The following is a 25,220-nucleotide window of genomic DNA, read 5'->3' as shown; positions in this document are numbered from 1 at the left end:
GCGTCGACGAACAAGTGTCTCTGTTCAACTCGCTTTTAACCAATCTTTATGACGTGCATGCTCCGGTCAGGGCAATCAAAGTGAAGCACTTGCCGGCACCATGGCTGACTGATGATATTAAGGACATTATTTTTCGGAAAAATGCCGCCAAGTCCAAATACAAATCTCAGCCTAATGAAGGAAATAAACTAAAATTTATAGCTCTGAGGAATCACTGCAATAAGGTGTGTAGGGATGCACAACGACGCCATATCCATAAGTCTGTAGAAAATGGCGATCCAGCCAAAGTTTGGAATTTTCTGAAGTCATTAGGTGTTGGCAAGGCCCGTAACAACGTTGTCCCGAAAGACCTTGATCTAGAATCTATGAATTCTCATTTCTCCTCTACCTCTGATTTAGACTCCGCTACTAAAATCAATACTCTTAATCATCTTTCTTCTTTACCAACACCTGACTTCCCGTCATTTAATATTCGTCAATTCTCCGATTGTGATGTTGAGAAGAATATTCTTTCTATTACTTCCAACGCTGTTGGGAGTGACAGCTTGAGTCGAAATATGATAGTCCCTATACTTGATATTATCCTTCCCATCATCACGCATATCCTGAACTCCTCTATTCACTCTAGCACTTTTCCCTCCCTTTGGAAAGAAGCCCAAATTATCCCCCTTCCTAAAAAACATAATCCTTCATCTTTCTCGGACTATCGACCTATCTCCATCCTTCCTTTCCTCTCCAAAGTCCTTGAACGTCTTGTCCATCACCAATTAACTGGTTTTCTTATTCGAAACAACCTTATGAATCCCTTTCAGTCCGGCTTCCGCCCTGGCCACAGCACGGTCACTGCTCTTGTGAAAATCACTGATGACATTCGCCAGGGTATGGAAAATGGAAAACTGACTATCCTATCCCTTCTTGATTTCAGCAATGCTTTTAATACTGTCAATTTCGACATCTTGCTTGGAATTCTTCGTTCTCTCAACATATCTCCAACGGTAATTGACTGGTTTCATAGTTACTTGCATGGGCGCCAGCAACGCATCCGTATAGAGGATTCATACTCTAAATGGTGCAGTACCTCAGCTGGTGTACCGCAAGGTGGCGTGTTGTCCCCTCTCCTATTTGCTATCTTTATCAATAGTATCTCTGATAATCTATCTTCTTCCTACCACCTTTACGCTGATGATCTCCAAATCTATACACATGCAGTTCCTTCCGACTTACCTCAGGCAATTTCAGAGACGAACATTGATCTCAATAACATATCAGACTGGAGTAAACGATTTGGACTTAGGGTTAATCCGTCTAAAACACAGGTTATCATAATAGGCAGCTCTAGACTGTTGTGCAATGTGGATTTTCCGAACCTTCCTTCAGTACTTTTTGAAAATATTAAGATTCCATATGCAAGTACAGTAAAGAACCTGGGAGTCTTCATTGATAAATACTTGTCTTGGGGACCTCAACTAGAATCAGTCAGCCGAAAAGTGTTTGGCTCTGCTGCTTCACTTAGGAGATTGCGTAATTTCCTTCCAACATCCACTAAGATTGCGCTTTCGCAATCTCTATTATTACCAATTCTTGACTATGCCGACGCCAGCTATCTCGATCTCACCCAGGAGCAACTTAACAAGCTTGAGAGACTTCAAAACTTCTGCATACGGTTTATATTCGGTTTACGTAAATATGACCATGTCTCCGAATTTCGCTCTAAACTCAAGTGGCTTCCTATTCGCCTTCGACGGAATACGCATATACTATCACTACTTTACAACATACTGTTTAACCCAGCATCTCCTCCCTACTTAAAAGAGCGTTTCAAGTTTCGGCACTGTTCGCATGACCGTACACTTCGCTCTGCACAGAACTTGCGTCTGCAAGTTCCGCTGCACAAAACTGACTTTTACGGCGATTCCTTCACAGTGACGGCCGTACTGCTCTGGAATGCTCTTCCTGAGGAAATAAGACGTGCACCTTCTGTGGCTTCCTTCAAAGAAGGGGTCAAAAGGCACTACCTAAAGTCTCTGCCTTAGTTGAATATATTATTGCTGTATATCATGTATCATTCTGTGTAGGTATATGTATATAGTATTATATGGGTATATATATATATATATTGTATTTATTTTGTTGCTTTATTTGTTTATTTAGTATATGTAGTGTATTATACTCTTGCACCACAACTACCTCTAATCCTATTTTTTAATTTATATAACTCTCTTCCATCCAAAGGTTGTCTGGTAGAGATTGCTATAAGCAATAAGGCCGCCTTTTTGTACTGTTGTTATTTTTAAGTTTTATTTTGTATTGATTCTGTTTTTTTTTTTGGTGCAAATAAAGAGGATTGTATTGTATTGTATTGTATTTACACTTACACAAACACTATTTATTTTCAATTTTACACTAAACCTAAATAAACACTATAGGTACCTATTTTAATACGTTACTATTTAAACTATTTATTATTATGTATATTTACAAATATTTATTTACAGCACGCAAATGCAACAAAACAAACAACGCGATCGTAATTCGTAACGTTGCGCGAGGCACAATTAGCATAGCGGCCACCCGTGGCCGTTGCCAAATCGCGACTGCGGAGCTAATTTCAGCAGATAGCGGAGCGCTATTGCGTAGTGAGGCTTGCAGCTTCGCAGCGTCTCGCTCTCTCACACGCGAGTCGCGCGACGTTGCACCGTTGAGAGAGCGAGACGCTACAAAGCAAGTGAATATCGCCTGCGCGGTTATCGCGCGCCACGTCTCGCGGCTGCGAGAAATAGCGGAGCCGCTCCGCTATTTCTAGCAGTAGCATCGTGGCAACGGCCGCGGGCAGACGCTGTCCAATTTTGCGAGCTAAGATCGCGAGGGCGCGTCGCGTTATAATTATAGCAGCATTTGCGCGTTCATAAAGCGAATGCTATTCGTTGCGAGCAAATCACTTGCTATGTTTTTTAGCTATATGTTATATTAACCTCCACTAATCTATGATAGTAATAAAGTCTAAAGCAGTCTCGGCAGTCGACGAATAATGTTGATAATTTCAAAGTGATTAGAAACGATAGTTATGCAGTAATGTTTGTCTCATGGAGATTAAGAAGGTATACAGATGATCCAAATGGTCAGTGCAAATTCATTTGTTGAAAATAGTTGCTTCTTCAAGTACCTCTTGGTAGATACAGAAACCACAGCATTTACAGTGAATAAAGTTGTTATAAATAATGTGTGGAGAAGTAAACACAATTGTGGATGCGAAATAATATCCAAATTTCATTACATTATACCTAGTGTTCGTAGTCTTAGCATCAATCAACTGATGGAACATCGATTCGTCATTATTTACAATAGTTAGCATAGGTAAAGAACCATTCAAATTATCTTTATAAATAATCTGATGCTTGCTGAAAAAAATACCGAAACCTAATCAAGCCTATCGTTTCTAAAATCTAAATTAGAATTCAATAGTTAAAGAATTTTACCTATTAGATAATGTTCACGCGAGTGATTTATCCATATTAATAATCCTTACCGATAATTAAAATAGATTAACATGACGATAAGAGTTTATAAATATCCTAGGATTCGTACTGGCCGTAGTGTCGCCACGAGCGACCACAGACATGGCGGCTACACTGGGACTTTTGGCCAGCTTCGCACTCCTCGTTGCAGGTAAAAACTCTGTTAGTTTATCGTCTTCTTTGTAGCATCATGTCGGCGAACTTATAAAGTAGCTAAACAATAGAATTAGGCAGCCAATACTGCACCGCTAGTCACTGGTAGCGGCTCTTACTTTTTCAATTTATTTTATACTAGCTGTTCCCGCGCGCTTCGCTTCGCCATAAAAAGTTTTCCCGTGGGAATTCCGGGATAAAAAGTAGGCTATGTTCTTTCCCAGGGTCTAGACCGTATGTATACCAAATTTCATTCAAATCCGTTCAGTAGTTTTGGCGTGAAAGAGTAACAGACAGACAGACAGACAGACAGACAGACAGACAGACAGACAGACAGACAGACACAGTTACTTTCGCATTTAGGAAGTTAGGATACGTCTACGTACATAGAACTGAAGAGATGTATGTTTGCGGGCAAAAGTAATTCAACAATGAAGCCATACAAATACATATTTCTAAAAGCTACTCCATCCTTCCTATAACCTCCAGGAGTGTCAACCCTGCAGTACGGCGGGCGACTGCAGGAGACGTGCGAGGGGCAAGCCGGGGGGTCGACCTCTGGCTGGCTGTGCGGGGAGAGGAACACGTATAAGGACACCATCTTCGCCAGCTTCCGAGGCGTGCCGTATGCTAAGCCGCCGCTGGGAGAACTCAGGTTTAAGGTATGTGGCTAATGTCAATGTGTATACGGTACCATAAAACGTGATTAACCACGCTTTCCAATCTTAATTATGTAGTTACGTATTAGGAAAAAGTACGATAAAGCGCACTTTCATAACCATTTAAACCCTTTCAGGAACTTGAGCCTGCCGAGAAATGGGAGGGATTCCTGGACGCCACCACGGAGGGTCCCATCTGCCCGCAGCACACCATCGTGCTCAACCCGCTCATGAACCCTCGAGGGATTGACGAGGATTGCATCACAGCCAATGTGCACATTCCTCTGGCGCACAGGAGTGGGAGGATCTACGGGAAGATGCCGATAGTGGTGGTGGTCCACGGCGGCGTGTTCGGCATTGGATCCGGGGACCCGGATATCCTGGGACCGGAGTATTTTATGACGAGAAGCGTGATTGTCATCACCTTCAACTACAGGTAAGAACGAGAACTATTTGGCTCCCTGTTTGTATCAGCTGATGATTGCGTTCGGTTTTGTGGCGTACTCATTAAAATAATCGGAGTCGGGTGGACGGAAGGAGCATCCTTGATTAAGTTGATTTTTGATAGTTATACCTAATATACCCTTGAAGCCTTGAAGTATCACAGATTTGAATTATATTCTCAGGCTAGGTGCCCTCGGCTTCCTGTCGCTCAACTCCACGTCGGTCCCGGGCAACGCGGGGCTGCGCGACGTGCTCACCTTGCTGGAGTGGGTGCAGGACAACGGGGAATACTTCGGCGGAGACACGCGTGACGTCACGCTGCTTGGACATAGTTCTGGCGGGAGCATCGCGCATCTGCTGGCCTTGTCGCCACTCACGCAGGATAAGGGCTTGTTTAACAAGTTAGTATTTCAGTTATTGCCACCATCTTTGCATGTGTCTAAATTTACGTATTCGTTTTGGTCTGTATTTTACCATTGAAAGTACTTATTGTTTCAATGTATATTTTTTAGGATTGTAACGATGAGCAGCGTCGGTGTACGCGGCTTCTTCAACTACAACCCTGAGTATGCGGCGACGGCGGCGCAGGCCTTCCTCACGACCATGGGCATCAACGCCACAGACCCCGAGCAGATCCACCAGGAGCTCGTAGCTGCACCCATCAGCCAGTACATCGAGGCCAGTCGAGTCCTGCAGGACCAGAACATACTGCCCACCTTCTACCCCGTCATAGAGTCCGTCCACGAAGGAGTCAAGAGAGTCATAGACATGGACCCGGAAAGGCAGATAGAGATCGGTCGCGGCGAGAAAATACCAATGCTGATCGGTTTCGCCGAGTACGAGTTCTCGATCCTGAAGCCGAGACTCGAGGACCTGAACATAACTGCGACACTAACCGCCATGCCATCCGTAGTTGTGCCACCACTTCTAGCGTTCTCTCCGCGAGTGAGTGAAATTATCCCGATCATGCAGAACCGGTACTTCGCCGAGAACGGAACAGCTGATGAATTCGCGCGGCTGCTGTCCGAAGTGAACATCGTGTATCCTTCCATCTACGTGGCCCGGAGGCGTGCGGCGCTGGGCGGGGCGGAGTCCTTCCTCTACCAGTTTGCCTACCGCGGGGAGCACCGCGTGCTGGACGCCATCACTCGCGTCAACGAGACGGCGCACTTCGAGGACCTCACGTACCTGTTCAAGCAGAACAGCGACGCGGCCGTGCCCGAGGACCAGCTGGACGGCAGCCAAGACCGGGTGATTCAGAACTGGATGCTCGATCTCTTCACCAACTACATCACCAAGAGGTAAATATATTTGATGATGGTATCAGTTAATTGGCCTAAATTATTTCTAGTTTATTTTGTTAAATCTTCACGTCTTCTCAACAGCCCGCCACGACAGATATCAGTATTGCGTTGCGTTATTCTTAACCTGACATTCCTTCCCCAGTGACCCCGCTGGCTCCTACGTGTCCTGGCCAGCAGTGACTCGGTTCCTGTTCCGCTACCAGGAGATCAGCGCCGCCAGCTACCAGGTCGCGTCCGTCGAGAGCAACCAGGAGCTGAGGGAACTAGAGGAGTTCTACGACGCTCTCTATGCAGAGTACGGAGACTTCTAGAAGTTCTAGAATGGTCGGCGGTGTCCAAGAATACTCAACGAATACAGATTTCAACCTAATAGCGTATAAGGAAATTCAATGACTAGTAAAGTGGTATTTTTTTGTAATCTGTTTGACTGATTAATAATTCAATGTTTTAGTAATCAATTTGGCAGATAATAAATAAAGATTAAGGAAAAACATTTGCATTTTCTTTCGTATCAAATTATTAGACTCTGATATTAAAAAGAGGAACGATTTGATTGTTTTTTTTTTGTATTTACTAGGCTTGAAACCGTCCGAAACGATAAATAAAAGAGTGCAGTCTACTTTATATCCAAGAATTGACATAATAATTTGACGAAAAACTACGATTCTGACGCTGCTGTGCGAACCACGACTCCATATACACTCACGGGCAATGAAAAGGTTCCACTAAGAAAAGCACCAAATTACTTCTAAACGGAAAAGCCTATCTTAATGCCGTCTTCTGCAACATTGAAGTACATTTAACAGAGCATCAGGATATTACCAACTAAAATCGGTTATATTTTGGTCCAATTTTAAATTAAATCTTTGAAAAAATTGGGGTCGTTTGTTGTTGGCATTTTGTGAGTGGAACTTTTACATTGCCCGGCAGTGTATTATAGTTATATAAAACGTGCGGATGTCTCTTTTTCGTCAGTATACAGTAACCCTCGTGGTTTCTTTCCACTATTACCAATAGAAAAGATAACAACAAATAAAAGTTATACGCTTGTTTACGTCTTGCACCACTCATGCATGATTCATACCTCCTCCAATATCGAGGATACTCCGTGCGATCCCTCCACACGTGGAGGCTATGCTGATAACCCCGACCTACTCGACGTGCACCGGGCCAGTCTACCACCAGACCATGTATTTAACTGGAACAGGAGGGGTCTTATAAGTTCGCGTATGTCGTGTATGTTCGTCTATTGTGCGAACTTGTTTTGAGCTGAGTTTTATTTTTTATTTCGAGGGCACGACGGCCCGCACGTTCCAATACTAGTAAATAAATAATAATTTTGTAAATTGTGCAATAAAAGTACAAGTAAATAAGACCAAATATTATCAATGGGAGTATTTTCGCGTTATCTCTCGTAGTGATTCTTTGACGTCATTGTGTAGCCCTGGCGCTGTTGCAATATTATCAACAACCACTTATATTGCTATAAATAGTGTTTATTTATTAAAAAAATAATAAATAAATTGTTAATATAAAAAAATGCGAAATAAAATTTGCTGATCAACAAATCTACTATACAGAATCAATAAATGCTTCGCGAATATTCAAAAGTCGTAGTCGTAGCCCACCCCTTTTCGGATTATATGTAAAAATAAAATATCTTCCTGTACATGTGGACTTCTTTATAATGATAAAAAGTGAGATAGCATGATAAATTGATGACAACCACCAATCATGATAAATCCATTGGTTATATTCTGTCCAGTCGCGCGACATCGTGTTTGAATAGACATTTCACCGCTCTACTGGATATGGCGTTAGCTGTGACAATTTCTTTGCAGTATCCCCCTTTCGCGAGGTTACGGAAAAATTATCATGCGTTTGGTTTTAATTGTGTAATTTGCCTGATTTCATTATATAACATAATAAGTAGTTAACGCGTCACGTGTTGTCCTAATTTACTCCCAAATCAGTGTTATTTTCATAGGGATTTATTAAAGGGGAGGCGCAAATATGATACACAACGGAAATTACAGTGACTTGAATATAAAGGCGAAGGACACCGCAAATTAAACATATAAGTACCTATCATTATTTTTAACGAACTTGCAAATATGTCATTAGTACATAATTAGGGCCTCACAAAGTTCACAAATTCAAGCTAAAATTAACTGAAAATATACCAATTAACCAGCTCTCTACCGTAGCAGCTTAATCTGCCGCCGGATGTATCAGAACAATATTTAGGGCCTGTTTCACAGGGCCTGTGTCTGTGTCTGGATAATGGATTCCCACAGGTTGCCAATGCCTTGACGTTTTGAAACAGTCCCTTAATCTTACGTACTACCTCGTGGCCGATAACAGCAGCAGGTAGTTCACCCTGCACTGACACCACTGGCCTATGGGGTTACCGCCACCGATCATCAGCAATTAACAATCCATAAGCAGCATCGATCGCCTGTTAAATCTGACGTAACTTGTAAGGATCCAACAGATGTGTAATAGGCGAGCGACGCTGCTTAAGGATTATATATTTTGCTAATGTGTGGGTAGCGGAACGGTACCTAGTATATAAGAAAGCAGGGGGACGATTAGAGCCAACTTTTCGGTGAATTAGATTATAAATTGCGAGTGTAATAGAATCGTTCTATCTAACCTCTTCAGAATAAGAAGGTTCCGTATACTACGATCATACGTTGTGCTGATTCGGCAAGTTGTCCCATTGTGATCATCACAACATCGTGGCGTATGGAAACCGATGTGCTTACGTCAAGTTATGCTGCTGTGGTACTGACGCAAGTCTTCATTTCATAACTTTTGGAAGCTCTTAAGTCTGTGCTTTAAGGGCTATAATTAAAATGTTCGTTATGTGTGGAGTTGTGGACATTTGTTGTGATGTCCTCGCGAACACGTGTACTGTACGGAACTATTGACACTGCACTATTTAACACCACAGTCGAAGACGATCATCAAACACATGTAGCCATGTGTAACATTCAATGCACAAGGCTATAGTTTAAGTATGTATTCTAAAGCATTTCAGGTCTTGTAACTTTTCCAACAAGACTGAATTTCCTACATCGATCAGGTTTTGCTGAAAAATCTGTTGCCATCCATGCATGTGTTGGGTGTGTGTGTGTGTGTGTGTCTGTTTACGTGGAGACGTCTGGGAGCGCGATTACTGCATCGCATGTTCCTTGCGACGGCAACTTTGGCAATAGTAATTCAATTTTGTTATCATTGAGCTTTGCCATGTTTATCGATAAGATGTGTTTGATTTTCCACGATGAGATTTCTTTCTAGTCATTCGTGTTAGTGCTGGCTTTAAAGTCAATCTTTTCTACATTGACAGCTCCATCAGTCCTCATGAGAACAGTGGCAGACTAGCTTAGACAGGTGACCGGCAGTGGCTGATTTAAAAGGCCGAGGGATGAGTGTTGTGGCGCTCCTTAAAAGAGCAATACGTCCATAAGTGCTGGACGGTTGCGGGCTGATGACGATGTGAGATAAAGGGAAGTAGGGTGCCAGTACTGCGAGTATCTATGATAGCCAGTACAGAGTACAGCTAGTACAGATGCGCCTAAATTTCCCGCTTGTTTTGGTTCACGGGTCACCGCGGGCGCGTGTATCCTATATTTTAAGCACATTAACAAATAACTTGTAATCATTATTATAATTTTATAATGTCAAGGGTTATGTTTTGTTCTTGTGATCGTGCGTTTTGATGTGTTGAACTATTATTGTTTCAAACATTCCTTTCAATAAGTTTAAAAAAAAATGAAAATTCCAATTTATCAGATCGCGCCATAAGGGCGTAGACCTTAGAAGTTGTTAGATTTAAAAGCAAATTCCTGAGGCTTTGCCTTGGGCTTCGGCATCACAACCAAGTACCTAAGTACTGATTGAACTCCAAGTGATGATAATAACTGTGACATTTCCTAACAATAAAGTATCACAATTATAAGTGGTTCGTGTTTTAATAACAATACGAATGTACTTAAGCGGGCCACGTGCCGCGACCGCACGAGTGGGAATCTAATAAATATTATTGTTTAGAGGCATGTGGCCTATTTTGTAGGATTTCCACGGGTCGGCGGCGTCCTTCGCGAGGCGCGAGGCTGGTGCACGAGTGAGCTGACTACTGCTGACCTCCGCCGCGGAAGGGACATTTGGTGCACTGGAAACTTACGCGCCGTGATAAGTACCATAACCAGCCACTGCCGGTTAAATTAATATCTTTATCGCATGAAAATCTCCGGCACTCTTTTTGTAAAAGTAGCTCAGAGAAAGATGAACCAGCCTCCCATGACTTGTTTACATTGCAAAGGCTTAATAGCTAGTCACCCCATAGAGGCTAAATGCGAAAATCAGCTCGCCACGACAGATATATGTGGTGCATTGCTTTCACAATGTCTGGATAATGGCTACCTGTGGGATAAAACACATGCTGTTTACTGTCAAAAACACAATTAGAGAGAGTGTCGTGGCGAGCTGATTTTCAGCATTTAGCCTCTTAGGCAGTGGATCGGCCATGTTTGCCGATGAATCGATGAGCGGTGGGGTAAGCTTTCTTGAGGCAGGCGTAGCGTGGGACTCCCTTCGTATTGATTGATCTACGACCTTAGTCAGGAAGAGGTTGGATGAAGAAGGCCGATCAAAGAGTGTTGTGGTGCACCTTGGTAGAGGCATACTTCCAACAATGGACGATACAGGCTGATAATCACGTACTAATACAGTAAAACTGTAATAGATCGAAACACTATTTTATTGTATTAGATCAATTTTTTATTTGTGTCAATAAAGTTTATTGTTGTTTTATATGAGTCGCATTATTACGGATAAGTCGTCGCGGTGTTTGCCCGGTACGCCGGTACACGTGTAAGTAATAAACACCTCAGAAGGTCAGTATTTGGGACGCGCCGGTCACCGTGAGGCAATTTGACCACCTGTCTTTAAAGTCTCCTGTCATTCATAACACCTTATACAGGGTGTTGAGAAAAGGGTATAGTATAGTACCTAAGCATAAAGGGGGTGAATCAGGTCAGAAGGTCATTGTTACAGATGATCACTGTAAACAAATTTTATTCTACGACTTTTGATAATTCACGAACTTTTTATTTTATAAATTTTTGTGGTCCTGTGACTTTAACTAATTTGACCGCATCCTTCAACAACGCATCCTGCAACCTTCAGCCGCGTCGCTGGGCTGGTCCGGTACAAGGTTATTCAGGAGAACTATGAAGATTGCAGTATTTTGCGGAGATTTATAAATTTTACGAAAATTATGTAACTATAAGTCCCACTCATAACTCTCCCACTATGCTTGCCACGTAGAGCATCGCAACCTTAGAACGTCGTCTTGGGCGTCGGGGGCAGCTTGTGTGAATTGAGATCATGCTCCCGTAGCATATGGTGGGTCACACTATGAAAAAGCTTGTTTTCAATTTAAAACTCATAGAACAAAAGTTGATCAGAATGACCCTCTATCGGCTTAGTCCCAGCAGCTAATTCTAACACTAGACGCGACAGGCGAGTGGTTGAGAGTCGTCTTCCCGCGCCACGCACCGCGCACCGCCCAGCAAGAGTTGCACTTGACCTCGGGGAAATGAGATAATAGTGCAATATTTACATAACTTCATGTTATTAATAATTGTTTATCGGTAACTATGCGGACTTCACGGTACATGAATTCGTTATCATTCAACAAAAAATATATGCAAGCTTTTGCTTTCACCGATTTTATGTAAAAAAAATATTTTAGTATTTTTTGGGTTTTGTAACTTTAAACGGAAACTTATAGGATCACTTTGGCCAAGTAGCACGCAGGCCTTTCTTAAATAACGTATAATTATTTGTCAGCAGCCAGCAGCAGCACTAGGAAACAAGAGAACTAAATAATGTTTGAAGAGGAACACCACTCGCGAAACGCAGAACCTTAGTTACTCTCATTGTATATTTTTCACAACTAACAACTTGTAACAAGTATAGATGTTTGATAGCTCTAACCACGAGCTCAAACAGAACTTTATGTTATGTTATTTACCAGTGCGTTAAAGTTAAAAGTTATAGCAGCTCCGAATATAAAATAATATTTAGCGACTCGGTTCTTGTCCACTCTGTAACGAGTCACACAAACAGTCGTTAGCAGAGACAGTTGCATTGATGTCCATAAATAATACTATAAATAAAATCATCTAGCATAACCTACTAAACCTGTGTAAACACTACATTAGGTCTAGACAAGAGGGGCACACTGGACAGTGGACAGTCAGCGACTGTCTCTAACTGGCTAATCTTTTCAGCAAGTGTCCCTAGTTTCTGTCTATAAAGCCAGCTTGTGGCCGTTACTCAAATTACTCCAGAAGCGGGATTCCGTTAAACTGGCTGGCATGACTTTTTTTCATGAAGTCTGAAATGTTAGAAAGGAATATTAAATTGCTAGTTGAGGAAGGCCGAAGACGGATAATTAGGACGCTTTTATGTCCAGCAGTGGACTCGTATTTGCTGATGGATGATGCAAGAAAATAGGTAGGTACCTAAATGGAACCTTGTTGGTTCCAGCACGGCCATTGGAATCTTCTGTTGCCAGATTTTAGATGTCAGGCTATTGTAAGCCAGCATCTGCACCCTGTAGATACACAAGTACCTATGTGGTACATGCCTGGTGGAGGTGTTATAAGCGGCGGGCGCGCGGGCCGGCCGCAGTGCCGCGCGCTCCGCCCCCGGCGCCCGACGACTGTTCTTTATTTGAAATTTTACTTTTTAATAATGGCGCGAAGTTTCGCTTCCCTCGCCGCCGTCGCGATCGTGCTGGCTGGCGGTAAGTTTTTAAAAGAAATAATATTTGTTGTGTTTTCTGAGCATTACTTTCGAGTGTTATGTGTGGTTAAATTAAGTGTCAATTTCAAGTTATATTTTTGCTATCAATATGAAATGTGCATTTATTCACAAATTGCATTTTTTTTTGTTTATATTTATAACATCCTTTGCATGCATTATTTTAGTATTCGATTTCATTGATTACTGTTAACTTTAAGAATATTTATAGTAGCTGCAACTTTATGTAATGAATCTTTATTGATTAAGATTTCAGATCAATCATTAATAATTATGTCAATTAAGTCACGCAACACGGAGGTGTCAATAAAAATGATAATAAATTGCACTTATCAAGTGGGTTAAATACTTATTATGGGCATAACATAAATAAAAAATAAACAATAAGTGAAAACACTGTTCGTAGCGACAGTGCTACGGCGGCGTAGCGCTATGAGCTACGAGAGTAGGAAGAGTGCGGGATTTCAGGATCAGAATATTCAGAATAGTAAAAGTAATATTTATTTAATTTTGTTTTTCTTTCATGTCACGTTAGAACGATGAAATATAATATATCTTTGTGCAAGTAAATGACATAGGCTTATCGTGTGAAGAGTACCTTCCCGAATAAGTCAGTCAGCCAGTTCTGCCCTATGTCATGCATGTTAAATACTGATTTTAACATAAAGATTAAAAACTTTATAGGGACCTAACTTTTGAAGGTTGGCTTAGCAACGAAGTAAGAAAAAGCGTTATGAATAATCAGTGCGCTAAGTGCAATCATAGAATTGGAATCTCACTTAGGAGCATTACAAAACGATTAAAATTATTTCATGCTATGTACTATGATATGCAGTTAGTATGATGATTTTATAAGAAGTACATTATTGCATGCCAAATAATTTATACCTATGTAAAAAAAATTGAAGCAGTAAAATAGTATAAAACGAAATTATTTACATTTCTGTATTGCCTTATTTTTATATGAGCGGGTAGTAAGAAGAACATTTAATAAGATATAAGCTCTACCTGTTCGTGGTCTCCACTCGAGAACTCGTCTACCCCAACGGTTATCGGTTCTTCGGCAGATATGACCAGCCCACTGCCACTTCAGCTTGCATATTTTGACAGCTATGTCGGTAACCTTAGTCCTCTGACGGATAACCTCATTTCTGATACGATCCATCAGAGAAACCCCAAGCATCAACGAACAGGCAAACGCAGCGTGGGACGCCCTCCTGCCCGCTGGACTGACGACCTTAGGCGGGTGGCGGGTAGTGGTTGGATGAGGAAGGCCGAGGACCGAGTGTTGTGGCGCTCCTTGGGAGAGGCCTATGTCCAGCAGTGGATGATTATTGGCTGATGATGATGATGATGATGAAGCTCTACCTTCCTTAATAAACTACACGCGTTAGTGATACATGAACAACGAGTGACAATGACAGACAACAACATAGTCATAAGGGCTTTTTTTCCTTCTGAAGCACGGATCATTTAAAAAGTATTAAACCGTCCAACCTCAGGACCTACCTCAGGCTCACGGCCCCCACTACACCCACTACTAATTATACATTACTACAGAATCAGATGTCGAGAGTTCAATTCATAAATATTACCCATCAGATATTCAAAACTGGTTTTAAAGGTCTGATGTTATCACTCGTATCAAGTTAGTTATAAATGGAATATTTGATTTAATCTCAAATTATAGAACCAGGTGCCATAAAACTTTACATACATAATAGCAAGGCTGCAAGCCTATAGCCTTTGACCGTATTTTTGTACTAAAACAAAAGACTACGATATATATTTGGTTCTGGTACATACTCATTAAGTTAATAATAAAGGACAAACCACCGACCGTGCAGCGACGCGACTGCAGACAAAATAAAACTGCATGCAGCAGACACCAGACACAGCTAGACACTGACAAAAACATTGCCCTCCTTCATTAAGCCTCGAGACAATGGGAGCCGACTTATAGTTTTTTTTTCTTTGGTGGTTCTGCAAGGGCGCGCGGACGCAGCGCGGGCGCGGCCTCCCGGGGCCTACACGTGTAAACTTTTACTGTATTTTTTAGGTAGACGACTTCCGACCGCTCGTGGGCTGGTTTTCGCGGTTAAACCAGGTGTTTTTATTGTTGTTAAAGGGAAATCAGCCACCATTAAACTCAAGAATTAATAATGCAACAAAGTACGGTTTCATGGTAAAGTTGGACAAAATATCTTGCGAAATTTATTTTCTAAGTTCGCAAGGAATGCAGTGATTGATCACACAGTACTTGTATTGCGCTAGGCTAGAGGCTCGTATTCAAATAGAAGACAAGATCGGGGACTATTGTGTGCGAGTTTCCATGATTACAAGCAACAATAACCAGGGAAAACAATTATCTAACAAAATAACAATAGTTCTTTTTTAAAATAGTTAACTAATTAATTATTACGCGGTATCCGTACTTAGTAAGCATATCAGATCACTTAAGTTAAAATATATGTTCTCGAACCCAAGATATTAATTTCATCATTATTATAACCAAATACAAAAAAAATGAGTGTGTTTCCAAAAAAAAAGTTTAAATAATATATGTATAAGCACACTTTTTGCTATAATTTATGAAAGAATTGCCTCTGCCCCTAAACTTCGCTTCAACTCAAAATGTAGATGTCCAGATCACTTTCCGAATTTTGATTAAGGCATATAAGATATATAGGAGATACCAGGAACCCACTCATGTCTGCTTTACATACCCCTGACTTCATGGACCATCTTGCTATCAGGACATCAAGTGGTCCATCTCTCTTGTAAATAGTGATATGATCTTGTGTATTAGCGTAAATATTATTAAGTTATTTCTATCAGTGGAAACTTGTAAAAGGCCTTTTACTGCTCATTCTATTGTTATACTTTCAAATTGTGCTGTAAGTTTTCCTAAAATAAAATAAATAAATAAAAGTGTAGTACTTACATACTTCTCACTTCTGCCTTATACCTTAGTGAGGCTTGCCGCCATGGTCTAAATTTGCCAAGGTATCATTAAAGGTGCCTATTAGGATAGTTTCCTATAATAAATAATCTATATTTAGGTTCATGTTACTGTGACTACCTTTGCCTATGACGGACACATTAATATACAATAATAAGTATGTTATGTAAATTACATAATTAACAGGAGATTATTTTTAGAGTTTTAACTTACAACGCAGAGGTTAAAGAACTCTAACATTAAAAATAAGGTCATGGTTACTCATACAATGTACAATACTTATTGAACCGCAACAACCTCAGAAAAAGTATAAAATTATAGTGAATCTTTGAAAACTTCAATGCGTCAGAGTCGGATTACTAAATTACTAACACCATAATGGCATGGTAGGGTAAACGTACCGGTTAGCCGGCCACTACCCCTTTCCGGCCACTTCGCACATTATTTTGAATAATAGGATAGTATTGAGACATCTCCTTTCTAATTTCGCGCCATTCGACCCGAAAGAACATCACGGTTAATAATCCAACGGCATGACCTCGAAATTTGCGAACTGAGCCCTCAGTCACCATTTCAAAATTTGGTGTGTGGATGCGTGGCAAATTTAGCAGAAAAAATAGCAGGTGGATTGATTTTCAGAGGTACGTTTTTAAGTGTTCCTACTGTTTTATTAGTGATTGAATTGGTTTGTGTGTATTAAAGTATGTTTAATTTCAATATTCAATTGCCTAAACTAACAAACCTTTTCATAATTTGTATTATTTTCAGTGGTCGGACAATAGGTTATCGATTTATTTCAAAATCTAGTTTCCGGCCGGGTGGTCGGAAACCGGTATATTGTAGTAATTAAATTTTGTCTATATTGCGGAAACCTTAAATGCACGACCATAGATTCCATTATATTAGTGAACAGCTAGAATTTTGTGAATTGGCAACTAGATTCCGGCCGTTAGAATACCTCATAGTTTCAAAGATATGACCATAAAAAATAACGAATGTTTAGCGGCCGATAACCAGTTTAAACCAAACCTGTTTCCGGCCGTCGAAATAAGCGGCCGAGAATAGGTAAAAATTACACCTGATTCCGGCCGTTTAAAATAGCAGGCGGCCGAAAATAGGTAAAGTTAAACCTGATTCCGGCCATTACATTATAAAACGGCCGATAATGTTTATCGATGCTAATGCCAAGAGTAGCTAATTTGACTTTAGATTTTAATTTGTAATTTCAAAAACCCTATGAACTACTGAATAAGACTCGTTTTTCTACTGTGAATTAGGTGGCCGATAACCAGTGCACTGGTGGACGATAACTGGTTAAAATGGCCGATAAGCGGTATATTTGCTATTTTTACAAAAGATATTTTTTTTAAAATTATATATCACTGCTACGTCTATAAACTTTAGGTTTTATAAAACTAGACTATTGAAAGATCAAATTATATTTTTTTGGAAAATCTTGACACACAGCATTCTGATAGAAATTAACTCTGAAGTCAACAAGTCGCTTAAGTGGCCGATAACCGGTACTGTTACCCTATGGTCTTGGCCAGAATGGTGCGGCCTTGTGTGGAAGATAGCAAATAATAGTCAAATTGCAACAAAACATAAACAAAATCTATCTTCTACAACTAGCCATAACCTTGATGACTCTGGAATCTCTGGATCGAGCGAATTCTATTATCACCACAATGAAACTGTTTGAAAACATAACAAGATCATAACTATGCACTTCAGCTACAACATTAACACAACAACCTACTCTTTCAACCAGACACAACGAGAGGCACAGCTTTACCGCCTATATAGCCTCGCAAATGGGGTCATCTTGTCAACCTATTCTTCAAACATTCTTCACCGCGGAGGTCTCACCACCACTTTCTTGTTCCAGTGACGTCATCGCTGGCGGCTGCCCGCTCGTTCTCGGACAGCTGCGGCGACGTGGCGGCGCGCACCGACGCCGGGCTGGTCTGCGGGCGGCGCCGCGCGCACCAGTACAGCCTCTACGCCAGCTTCCGCGGCATCCCCTACGCCAAGCCGCCGCTCAACGAACTCAGGTTTCAGGTAAGAAGAGTTTCTAATAGATGAAGGTGTTTGAGTAAGAGATGAAGATGGTCAGGGTGTCAATACCAGAAGCCATCCTTAACCATTTCTTTCTCATAGGTGCATATTCAAACTAATTCTCAGAAGTCCACACTCATTGCAATCATGACATCGTATGCATCATCACCACACAACCATTCATCCAAACCCCTCACCCCCAGGCGCCGCAGCCCGTGGAGCCATGGAAGGACTACCTGAACGCGACAGTCGAGGGTCCCATCTGCCCTCAACAGACCATCTTCTACGGTCCACTCATGGAGCCGCGCGGCATGGACGAGGACTGCCTCACCATCAACGTGCACACTCCAATGGACGCCTTTATTGAGGTGCAGGACGCGGCGCCGCCCGAGGTGGACCTGGTGCCGCCGTACCGCGCCGGCGAGGTGCGCCGCAACTTCACCGGCGTGCCCATCGTCGTGTGGATACACGGGGGAGGGTTCGGCTTCGGGTCCGGAGACTCGGACGTGTATGGACCGGAGTATCTGGTCGCTAAGGGCGTGATGGTCGTCACTTTCAATTATAGGTGAGTTGGTGTTTGTTTGCAGTTCGGTATTATACGAAGGTAAAATATTTAAAAATTCGCAATCTAAATAGATTCGATCCGGTGACGTAAAAATGCGATTAACATGTTCGGTGCTATAGGTACAGCCAACGTCCAGTTGGACTATATTCGCGCATTGCATGCATGGCGACCCCGTTACTGACGCGAGTGCATGCAACTAACAAAGATTATCAAGAGGTGATCAATATTTAATTAATCTGTTATTCCTCACGTCTCCCGCACACGTGTCTCCGCGCTGGCTCTACGGCTAATTAAGTTTGTTGCTCAGCTTCAGCGTTAGAACATAGATACGAAAACCTGATCTGTCTGTTCGAGATATGGTGTGTTTTCAATTGAGCATGAAAGCGACCTTATCTGGCACAATAACACTAAGGTTAATTACGAGTACTGCAATGTTAGCCAAAATAGAAAATGGTTGTTATTGTGCCGGGTCATAGATAATTACTGTATTGCACTGATAATGGAAGGTGATGGAATTATTTTCCGTTCAAAGTGTGAAGCGCGGCTAAAGAGCATTGTTTAGGATAAGTTCAAAGTTCAAATCAATTACCAAAAATACCATATTCACTATCCAAAACCAGGCTAAGGCCACTTATTCAACATAAACTTTGAAAAATAAACGTAATACGAACCTCAATGCCACCACCCCTTCACAGAACCCTGCAGGCCCCCAGACTTCTTCAGATTGGTTCAATATCTACACATAACAAAGCCATACCAATAACTCATAGGTATTCATGACAAAGGTGTCCCCAATACAGTATCGAATTTGTACTGCAAACAAAAACGAACATCGAATTTTGGTTCTTGAAACGATTTTGATACATACATTGGAAGTCTCAAGCGATTTCCGATCAGAGACAGTGTCGCATTGATGCTCATAATAGTATGCCAAAACCCGTTCGGCCCGAAAAGTTATAGAAAAATCGAGTGGTTTCGAAGGCTGGTGTGTTGTAAGTCTTGTTGTTACTTCATTTGTTTATGGATCTGCCTGGTGCCGGTACAAGGTCACTTTCTGACACGTGGATCGTTTTGGGCACTAAAAATTGTCCGATGTCAATGGCCAGAGCTTCTTGTTACATAAGATAACCAGGTTGCTTCAGATGTTGCGTGTGGGTCGATGTGGGCTCTATTACAATTTTTGCAACTGCACTAGTTTCCAAAAGTCATTCTCGCGACCTATTTCTTTATTTACTTCATTTTTCTTAACGAAGGTCTCATTCACTCATTTCATTCAGCCAGACACGACAATTATGCATCGATTCCACTGCTTCCAACATCTTTGTACCAATTAATTAGTGCCATTTCTGTTTTGGGTGGCGACGCTTACGCCTGCCCTGTAGAACCTAGTCCAGAAGCCCTTAACCTCTAAGATGCACTAAATACTTTTGCCATTATAAAATGCGTTCGTCTGAGTTGTAGATATTAACATGTACATCTAGTACAGTGGTACGTTTCTTGGCTCGTCTCGCTGCACAGGGTCCCTTATCTCCGCGGCAACAATGTCTCCACTCGGTGTTTACGTTCCACTGCAGCGGCTATCAGCTCCTCTCACACATTATTATGCAAAACATTTCCTTATTGTAAACAATTGTTCTAAAGGTGAGTTGGAGATCACTCCACACATAACACATTTTGAGTTCTTATCTACCTTGTGCGTGTGAGAGAGAAGATTGACCTATAAAATTATCTGACCGGCCTTGACGAACCTTGGCTTTCGGGATTTAAAATCTTATACAAATATGCAGATCAAATGTCAAATTAAGCCTAATCAGACTTGAACCGCGTCGTTAATGGCGATGTAATTAATCTTAAATTAGGCATTATCACCATATTATTTCTGGTTCGTCCGTTCGTCTGGTTGCAAAACGGCAAAAAATACACGATAACCATTATACTACAGTGCTAACCTCTATTATCTTTATCGTTAATCCACGTCCCTATTCTTAATGACACAGAAACACTGTCGCGATCGGAAATATGTTTTAAACGACAGTTTTTTTCCATCTTGACATTCACGAACTCGAAAAATAAAAAAAGTTATGGCGAATTCTTACAAATCTCTGAAAGCGGGATTATCTGGTGCCATCAGATAGCGATGTAGTCACATGCACGCTGGTGGACGGCGGTGGACACGTGTGCCCGCGTCCACATGGGGACCACGTGTGCAGTGTGCACGCCACGGTGACCATGTTTGACGACCGAATGGCGTAGTGGTTAGTGATCCTGACTACTGAGCCGAAGGTCCCGGGTTCGATTCCCGGCTGGGGCAGATATTTGTTTAAACACAGATATTTGTACCCGGGTCTTGGGTGTTGATATTTATAGTTAGTATCTATCTATCTATGTATTTGTGTAGATATATCAGCTGTCCGACACCCATAACACAGGTTCTGCCTAGCTTGGGGTCGGATGGCCGTGTGTGAGATGTCCCCACATATTTATTTTTATTTATTTATTTATGTCATCGTGGAAACAAGACACCGCCAGCCACACTCTTATAGCACTCGACTGTCTGTTGTCTTGTCCAGAGCTCTGGCTTCCCTCAGAGCCGCCGTTCGACCCATTCTATGGTTTAAGTCCTTATTTTGTATCAGCCCGCGCAATTCGCTAAGAATAAGTGCAGTTAAGTAACGAGGGCATCGGTCACGTGACGTCACGGCTGATACGCCTCATTTGAGACGCACACTTATGCACTTGTTATGCACTCAGATACTGCACCGATAATGAGTGTGTTTATCATGTGGCTTGATTTTAATTTGATTAGATCCACAAACACGCTGAAATGTAAAATAATGTGGACGAGTCTGTAGTAAATTCGCAACACGTGGTTTGAATACTACATCGGAATGTATCAAAAGATAAGATCTCGTATTTCCGCATATTTTTTTTGTGACACCTACTCACATAACATTAGGTTTAGTTGAGACAAATTAAGCTATTTTTGTCCATAACAACATAAGGATATTACAGATTTTAGATATCAGAAGTCTGACATAGATGGTAATCGATAAACCAAGACACATGCGGAACCAAAAGGGACTTCCAACTATATGTTTCTAATCCATCATGATCGTATCTTCCAGACTGGGCGCGCTGGGCTTCCTGTCGCTCAACACGTCGGCGGTGCCGGGCAACGCGGGGCTGCGCGACATGCTGGCGGCGCTGCGCTGGGTGCGGCGCAACGGCGCGCGCTTCGGCGGCGACGTGAGCCAGGTCACGCTGGCGGGGCACAGCGCCGGCGCCGCCGCCGCCCATCTGCTCACCCTGGCGCCGGCCACACAGGGCATGGAGCTGTTCCATAAGTAAGTGCTGGTTGGTTTAGTTGTCTGGTGAAGCCAGCCCAGTTGGTGGGATTGGGGTTATGTAGGAAAGATACACACGCGTGCGTGACATAGTAACACCCGACCCAAGTCTGCAATTGTTCGTGTCAACAATGACCGAGTGTGAATGTGAAAATAAATAAAGCGTAAAGTGCAGTTCCGGTCAATATTTTTCAATGAGCGAATGACGCAGACTTAAAATCACAATTGAGTATCCAGGTCAGTCGCCAATTGAGTGTTAACCTGAATACTTTCCCTGCACTTTCAGAGCGGTGCTGATGAGCGGCGCGGCGGCGCGCGGCTTCGTGGCCTCGTCGCCCGTGTACGCGGCCTTCGCGGCGGAGACCTTCCTGCAGATGCTGGGCGTGAACGGCTCCGACCCCGAGCAGGCGCGGCGCGAGCTGCAGGCCGCGCCCGCCGAGCGCCTGCACGACGTGGCCGCGCTGCTGCAGGACCTGTTCGGCCTCAGCGTGTTCTACCCGGTGGTGGAGGCGCCGCACGCCGGCGTGGAGCCCGTGCTCGACGACGACCCCGAGGCGCTCGTGTCCAAGGGCCGCGGCAGCGACATCCCGCTCATGATCGGCTTCACGGAGAACGAGTGGGAGTCGTTCCGGCCCAGGTTCGTCGAGATCAGCATCGTGGACATTCTCCAAATGAAGGAAGAGGTCCTGCTGCCTCCCGGCGTGCTGTACAAGTCGGATCCTAAGGACTTGAAGAGCAAACTCGACCTGGTGAAGGCGCGATACTTCCCAAATAATGAGACGACGCTGGACGAGTTCGGGCAGCTGCTGACGGAGTCGTACTTCCAGTACCCGGCGCTGTTCACGGCGCAGCGGCGGCTGGCGCTGGGCGGCGCGCCCGCCTTCCTCTACCAGTTCAGCTACCGCGGCGAGCACCGCGCCATCGAGAACCAGGGCTTCCAGTACGGCGGCGCCGTGCACCTCGAGGACGTGCTCTACGTCTTCAAGGTCAACTCCAAGGCGCAGATACCGGACGAGAAGCTCCAGGACAGCACGGACAGCAAAATGCAGCATTGGATGACGATGCTCTTCACAGATTTTATGCGCACCGGGTATGTACATATTTACTGAAGTCTCTAACTCTTAATTAAAATTTGCACTCAATTCTGGAAAGCTGTCTCCTATAGATATATAACTAGGTGTTGATAATCACTTTGTTGATAGAGCTGCATTAAAGTCATAAATTTTAACAATACATTCAGGCTAGTCTAGTCTCATTTTTGTGAACATCAGTGAAAACATACATTTTATCCGTTTTCAGAAGCCCAGTGGGCGCGGACCGCAGCGCCGACGCGTGGCCGCCGGTGCGCGCGGGAGACTTCAGGTACCAGGACATCAGGGCGCCCGAGCTGCGCATGCTGAACCTCACGGCGGCGCAGCGCGAGATGGTGCAGTTCTACGAGAACCTCTACAGCAACAGCTGAGCGCTAGAGTACCAGGACTGTATAGCTTGCGGGAGTTCTTATGGACCGATTGAAAACGGGTACAACACCCACGGTGGTGTGGAATTTGTAGTGATAAGAATTTGTGTTCGTGTTTAAAGTGTGGTTTGAATGTGTGGAATAAATTAAGAAGTATTTTTATAAGATAGATTCAAATGTACGCATTTGGTTTAATAAATAGTTAGTTGTTTATTTTGGTCAGCGGTGGTGTGCAAAATTTTAAGTGTATTTTTAATGAGATAACCAGTGGAAATGAGTATTTAAGTATTAAAAATCTGGATAGTACCTACGCAACATACACAGGCACAAAATGATGTAATTATGAAAAATGTTTGCTATGCTAATTTACTAATATTTTACTGAAGTTATTTTAATACTTTATCAGATAGTAGGTATTTTTCATGTCTCATACGTCCAAAAATGAGTGTTCGGCATCGGCAAGCGCCTGGCAGTTCAGTTACATTCAAAACACAAGTGTGTCACATGTTGCAATACTATTCGTAACAATGACTCTTGCGCCAGCTGGTTTGCTAATGCCTTGTTTATAAACTTAATAACTTGTGCGTTGCCAATATATTTTGATAGGATGAAACTCAATTAAAATAGAGACAAATCATTTTTGTAAAATGGGTCATTCTTGTGTAATACTCGTAACATAAGCTTTTTGAATATTTTTTGTATTAATTCCGTATCAGTGAATGGATTTACTTCCCCTAAGTGATTACCCTTATACCGTATACATACTGTATTAATACTGTTGTGTTATAAACCCACCGTTGCGCTGTTTTGCATAAACGTACGTTTTGTTTTATTTTTACTCCTACGCTTAATCCTTACTTTACTACGCTACGTTTTATTAAAATGAATTTTGGGTCATGTTTTTTTTTCTAAATATAGGTGCAATAAATCCCCGAAAGTCTAATGGTAAATTAATGTTTTGAGTGGATCATGAATACATGACAATATTAAAAGCGAATGTGTTTAAATACTGTGAGGATTTAGATATAATAGCACTGGCACAACTGACAGGATTCCGACTTTCAGCGGCCAGCGAAATATTTTTTCTGACCCAACGTATTCATGGCTAGACATTGAGAGGATTTACTGTGATATAAGACTATTATTAGTATTGGAGAGTCAGAATTGATCCCGAACTAAAAATATAGTTTTTTTTGCTTCTTAAAGAAAGTTTGCGAAAGTTAGGTGTTCTGTTATTGTATGCACTTTGTCGGTAGCTTATCTAATGTTCCCATCAAATTATTTAGAGAACAAACTAATTTTTATATAAATGAGTCATATTTTAATTGATTCTGATTACTTATATAAATTATTATAGTACCCAAATAGTAATTACCAAGATCCTAGATATATTTTATTACCTTGTGACATTTCAAAAACATGCACGATTTTTCCACAGTACAGATAGCACTATATAGGATGAACTACTAACATACATTTTAAATATCCATAAGAATGATAGATCAACATCAAGCATTAAATTCTAATTAAGTCATAATTTAAATCCACTAAGTATATTTTGCGGTGCATCCGTGGAAGTGACTGACGCTAATTTGACTCAAATACCACTGAGCATCCGGTAACGGCCTCTAAGCCAGCCGGAACTCTCTCGTAAACCTATCCTAACTAATATTATAAATGCGAAAGTAACTGTGTCTATCTGTTATTCTTTCACGCCAAAACTACTTAACAGATTTGAATGAAATTTGGTACAGATATGGCCTAGACCTTGAGAATTTATTTATCGTATGGCTTTACTGGTTACATAAAATAATAATTTATACAGGTCACTAAAAACTACAATTATTTAAATATGCAGTAGCGCTGCTGGTGAGGTTGGTGAAGTCATCGAGAAAAAAAATAGGCATACTTTAAGAGCGG

At 42.1% G+C, this 25,220-nt stretch overlaps 3 protein-coding genes across 3 annotated transcripts in view; 2 read left to right on the top strand and 1 right to left on the bottom strand.

Moving 5' to 3' along the window:
* Positions 1-25,220, bottom strand: part of LOC105387914 (serine/threonine-protein kinase D1) — a 79,343-nt gene that overhangs the window by 22,940 nt on the left and 31,183 nt on the right. The window lies entirely within an intron of this gene.
* LOC105387913 (juvenile hormone esterase) lies at positions 3,547-6,566 on the top strand. Its single transcript, XM_048630187.1, has 6 exons — positions 3,547-3,666; positions 4,158-4,330; positions 4,465-4,763; positions 4,954-5,172; positions 5,284-6,072; positions 6,218-6,566. The coding sequence occupies exons 1-6, from the start codon at positions 3,618-3,620 to the stop codon at positions 6,384-6,386; spliced, it is 1,698 nt and encodes a 565-aa protein (XP_048486144.1). The 5' UTR covers positions 3,547-3,617; the 3' UTR covers positions 6,387-6,566.
* Positions 12,763-23,544, top strand: LOC105387899 (juvenile hormone esterase). Its single transcript, XM_011558701.3, has 6 exons — positions 12,763-12,895; positions 17,763-17,935; positions 18,136-18,497; positions 21,623-21,841; positions 22,128-22,931; positions 23,141-23,544. Exons 1-6 carry the CDS (start codon positions 12,844-12,846, stop codon positions 23,301-23,303), a joined length of 1,773 nt encoding a protein of 590 aa, XP_011557003.3. The 5' UTR covers positions 12,763-12,843; the 3' UTR covers positions 23,304-23,544.

Source organism: Plutella xylostella, chromosome 25, assembly GCF_932276165.1.
Source record: "Plutella xylostella chromosome 25, ilPluXylo3.1, whole genome shotgun sequence".
NCBI lineage: Eukaryota > Metazoa > Arthropoda > Insecta > Lepidoptera > Plutellidae > Plutella > Plutella xylostella.
The sequence above is the reverse complement of the archived record's forward strand: the minus strand, read 5'-3'. Positions and strand labels throughout refer to the sequence as shown.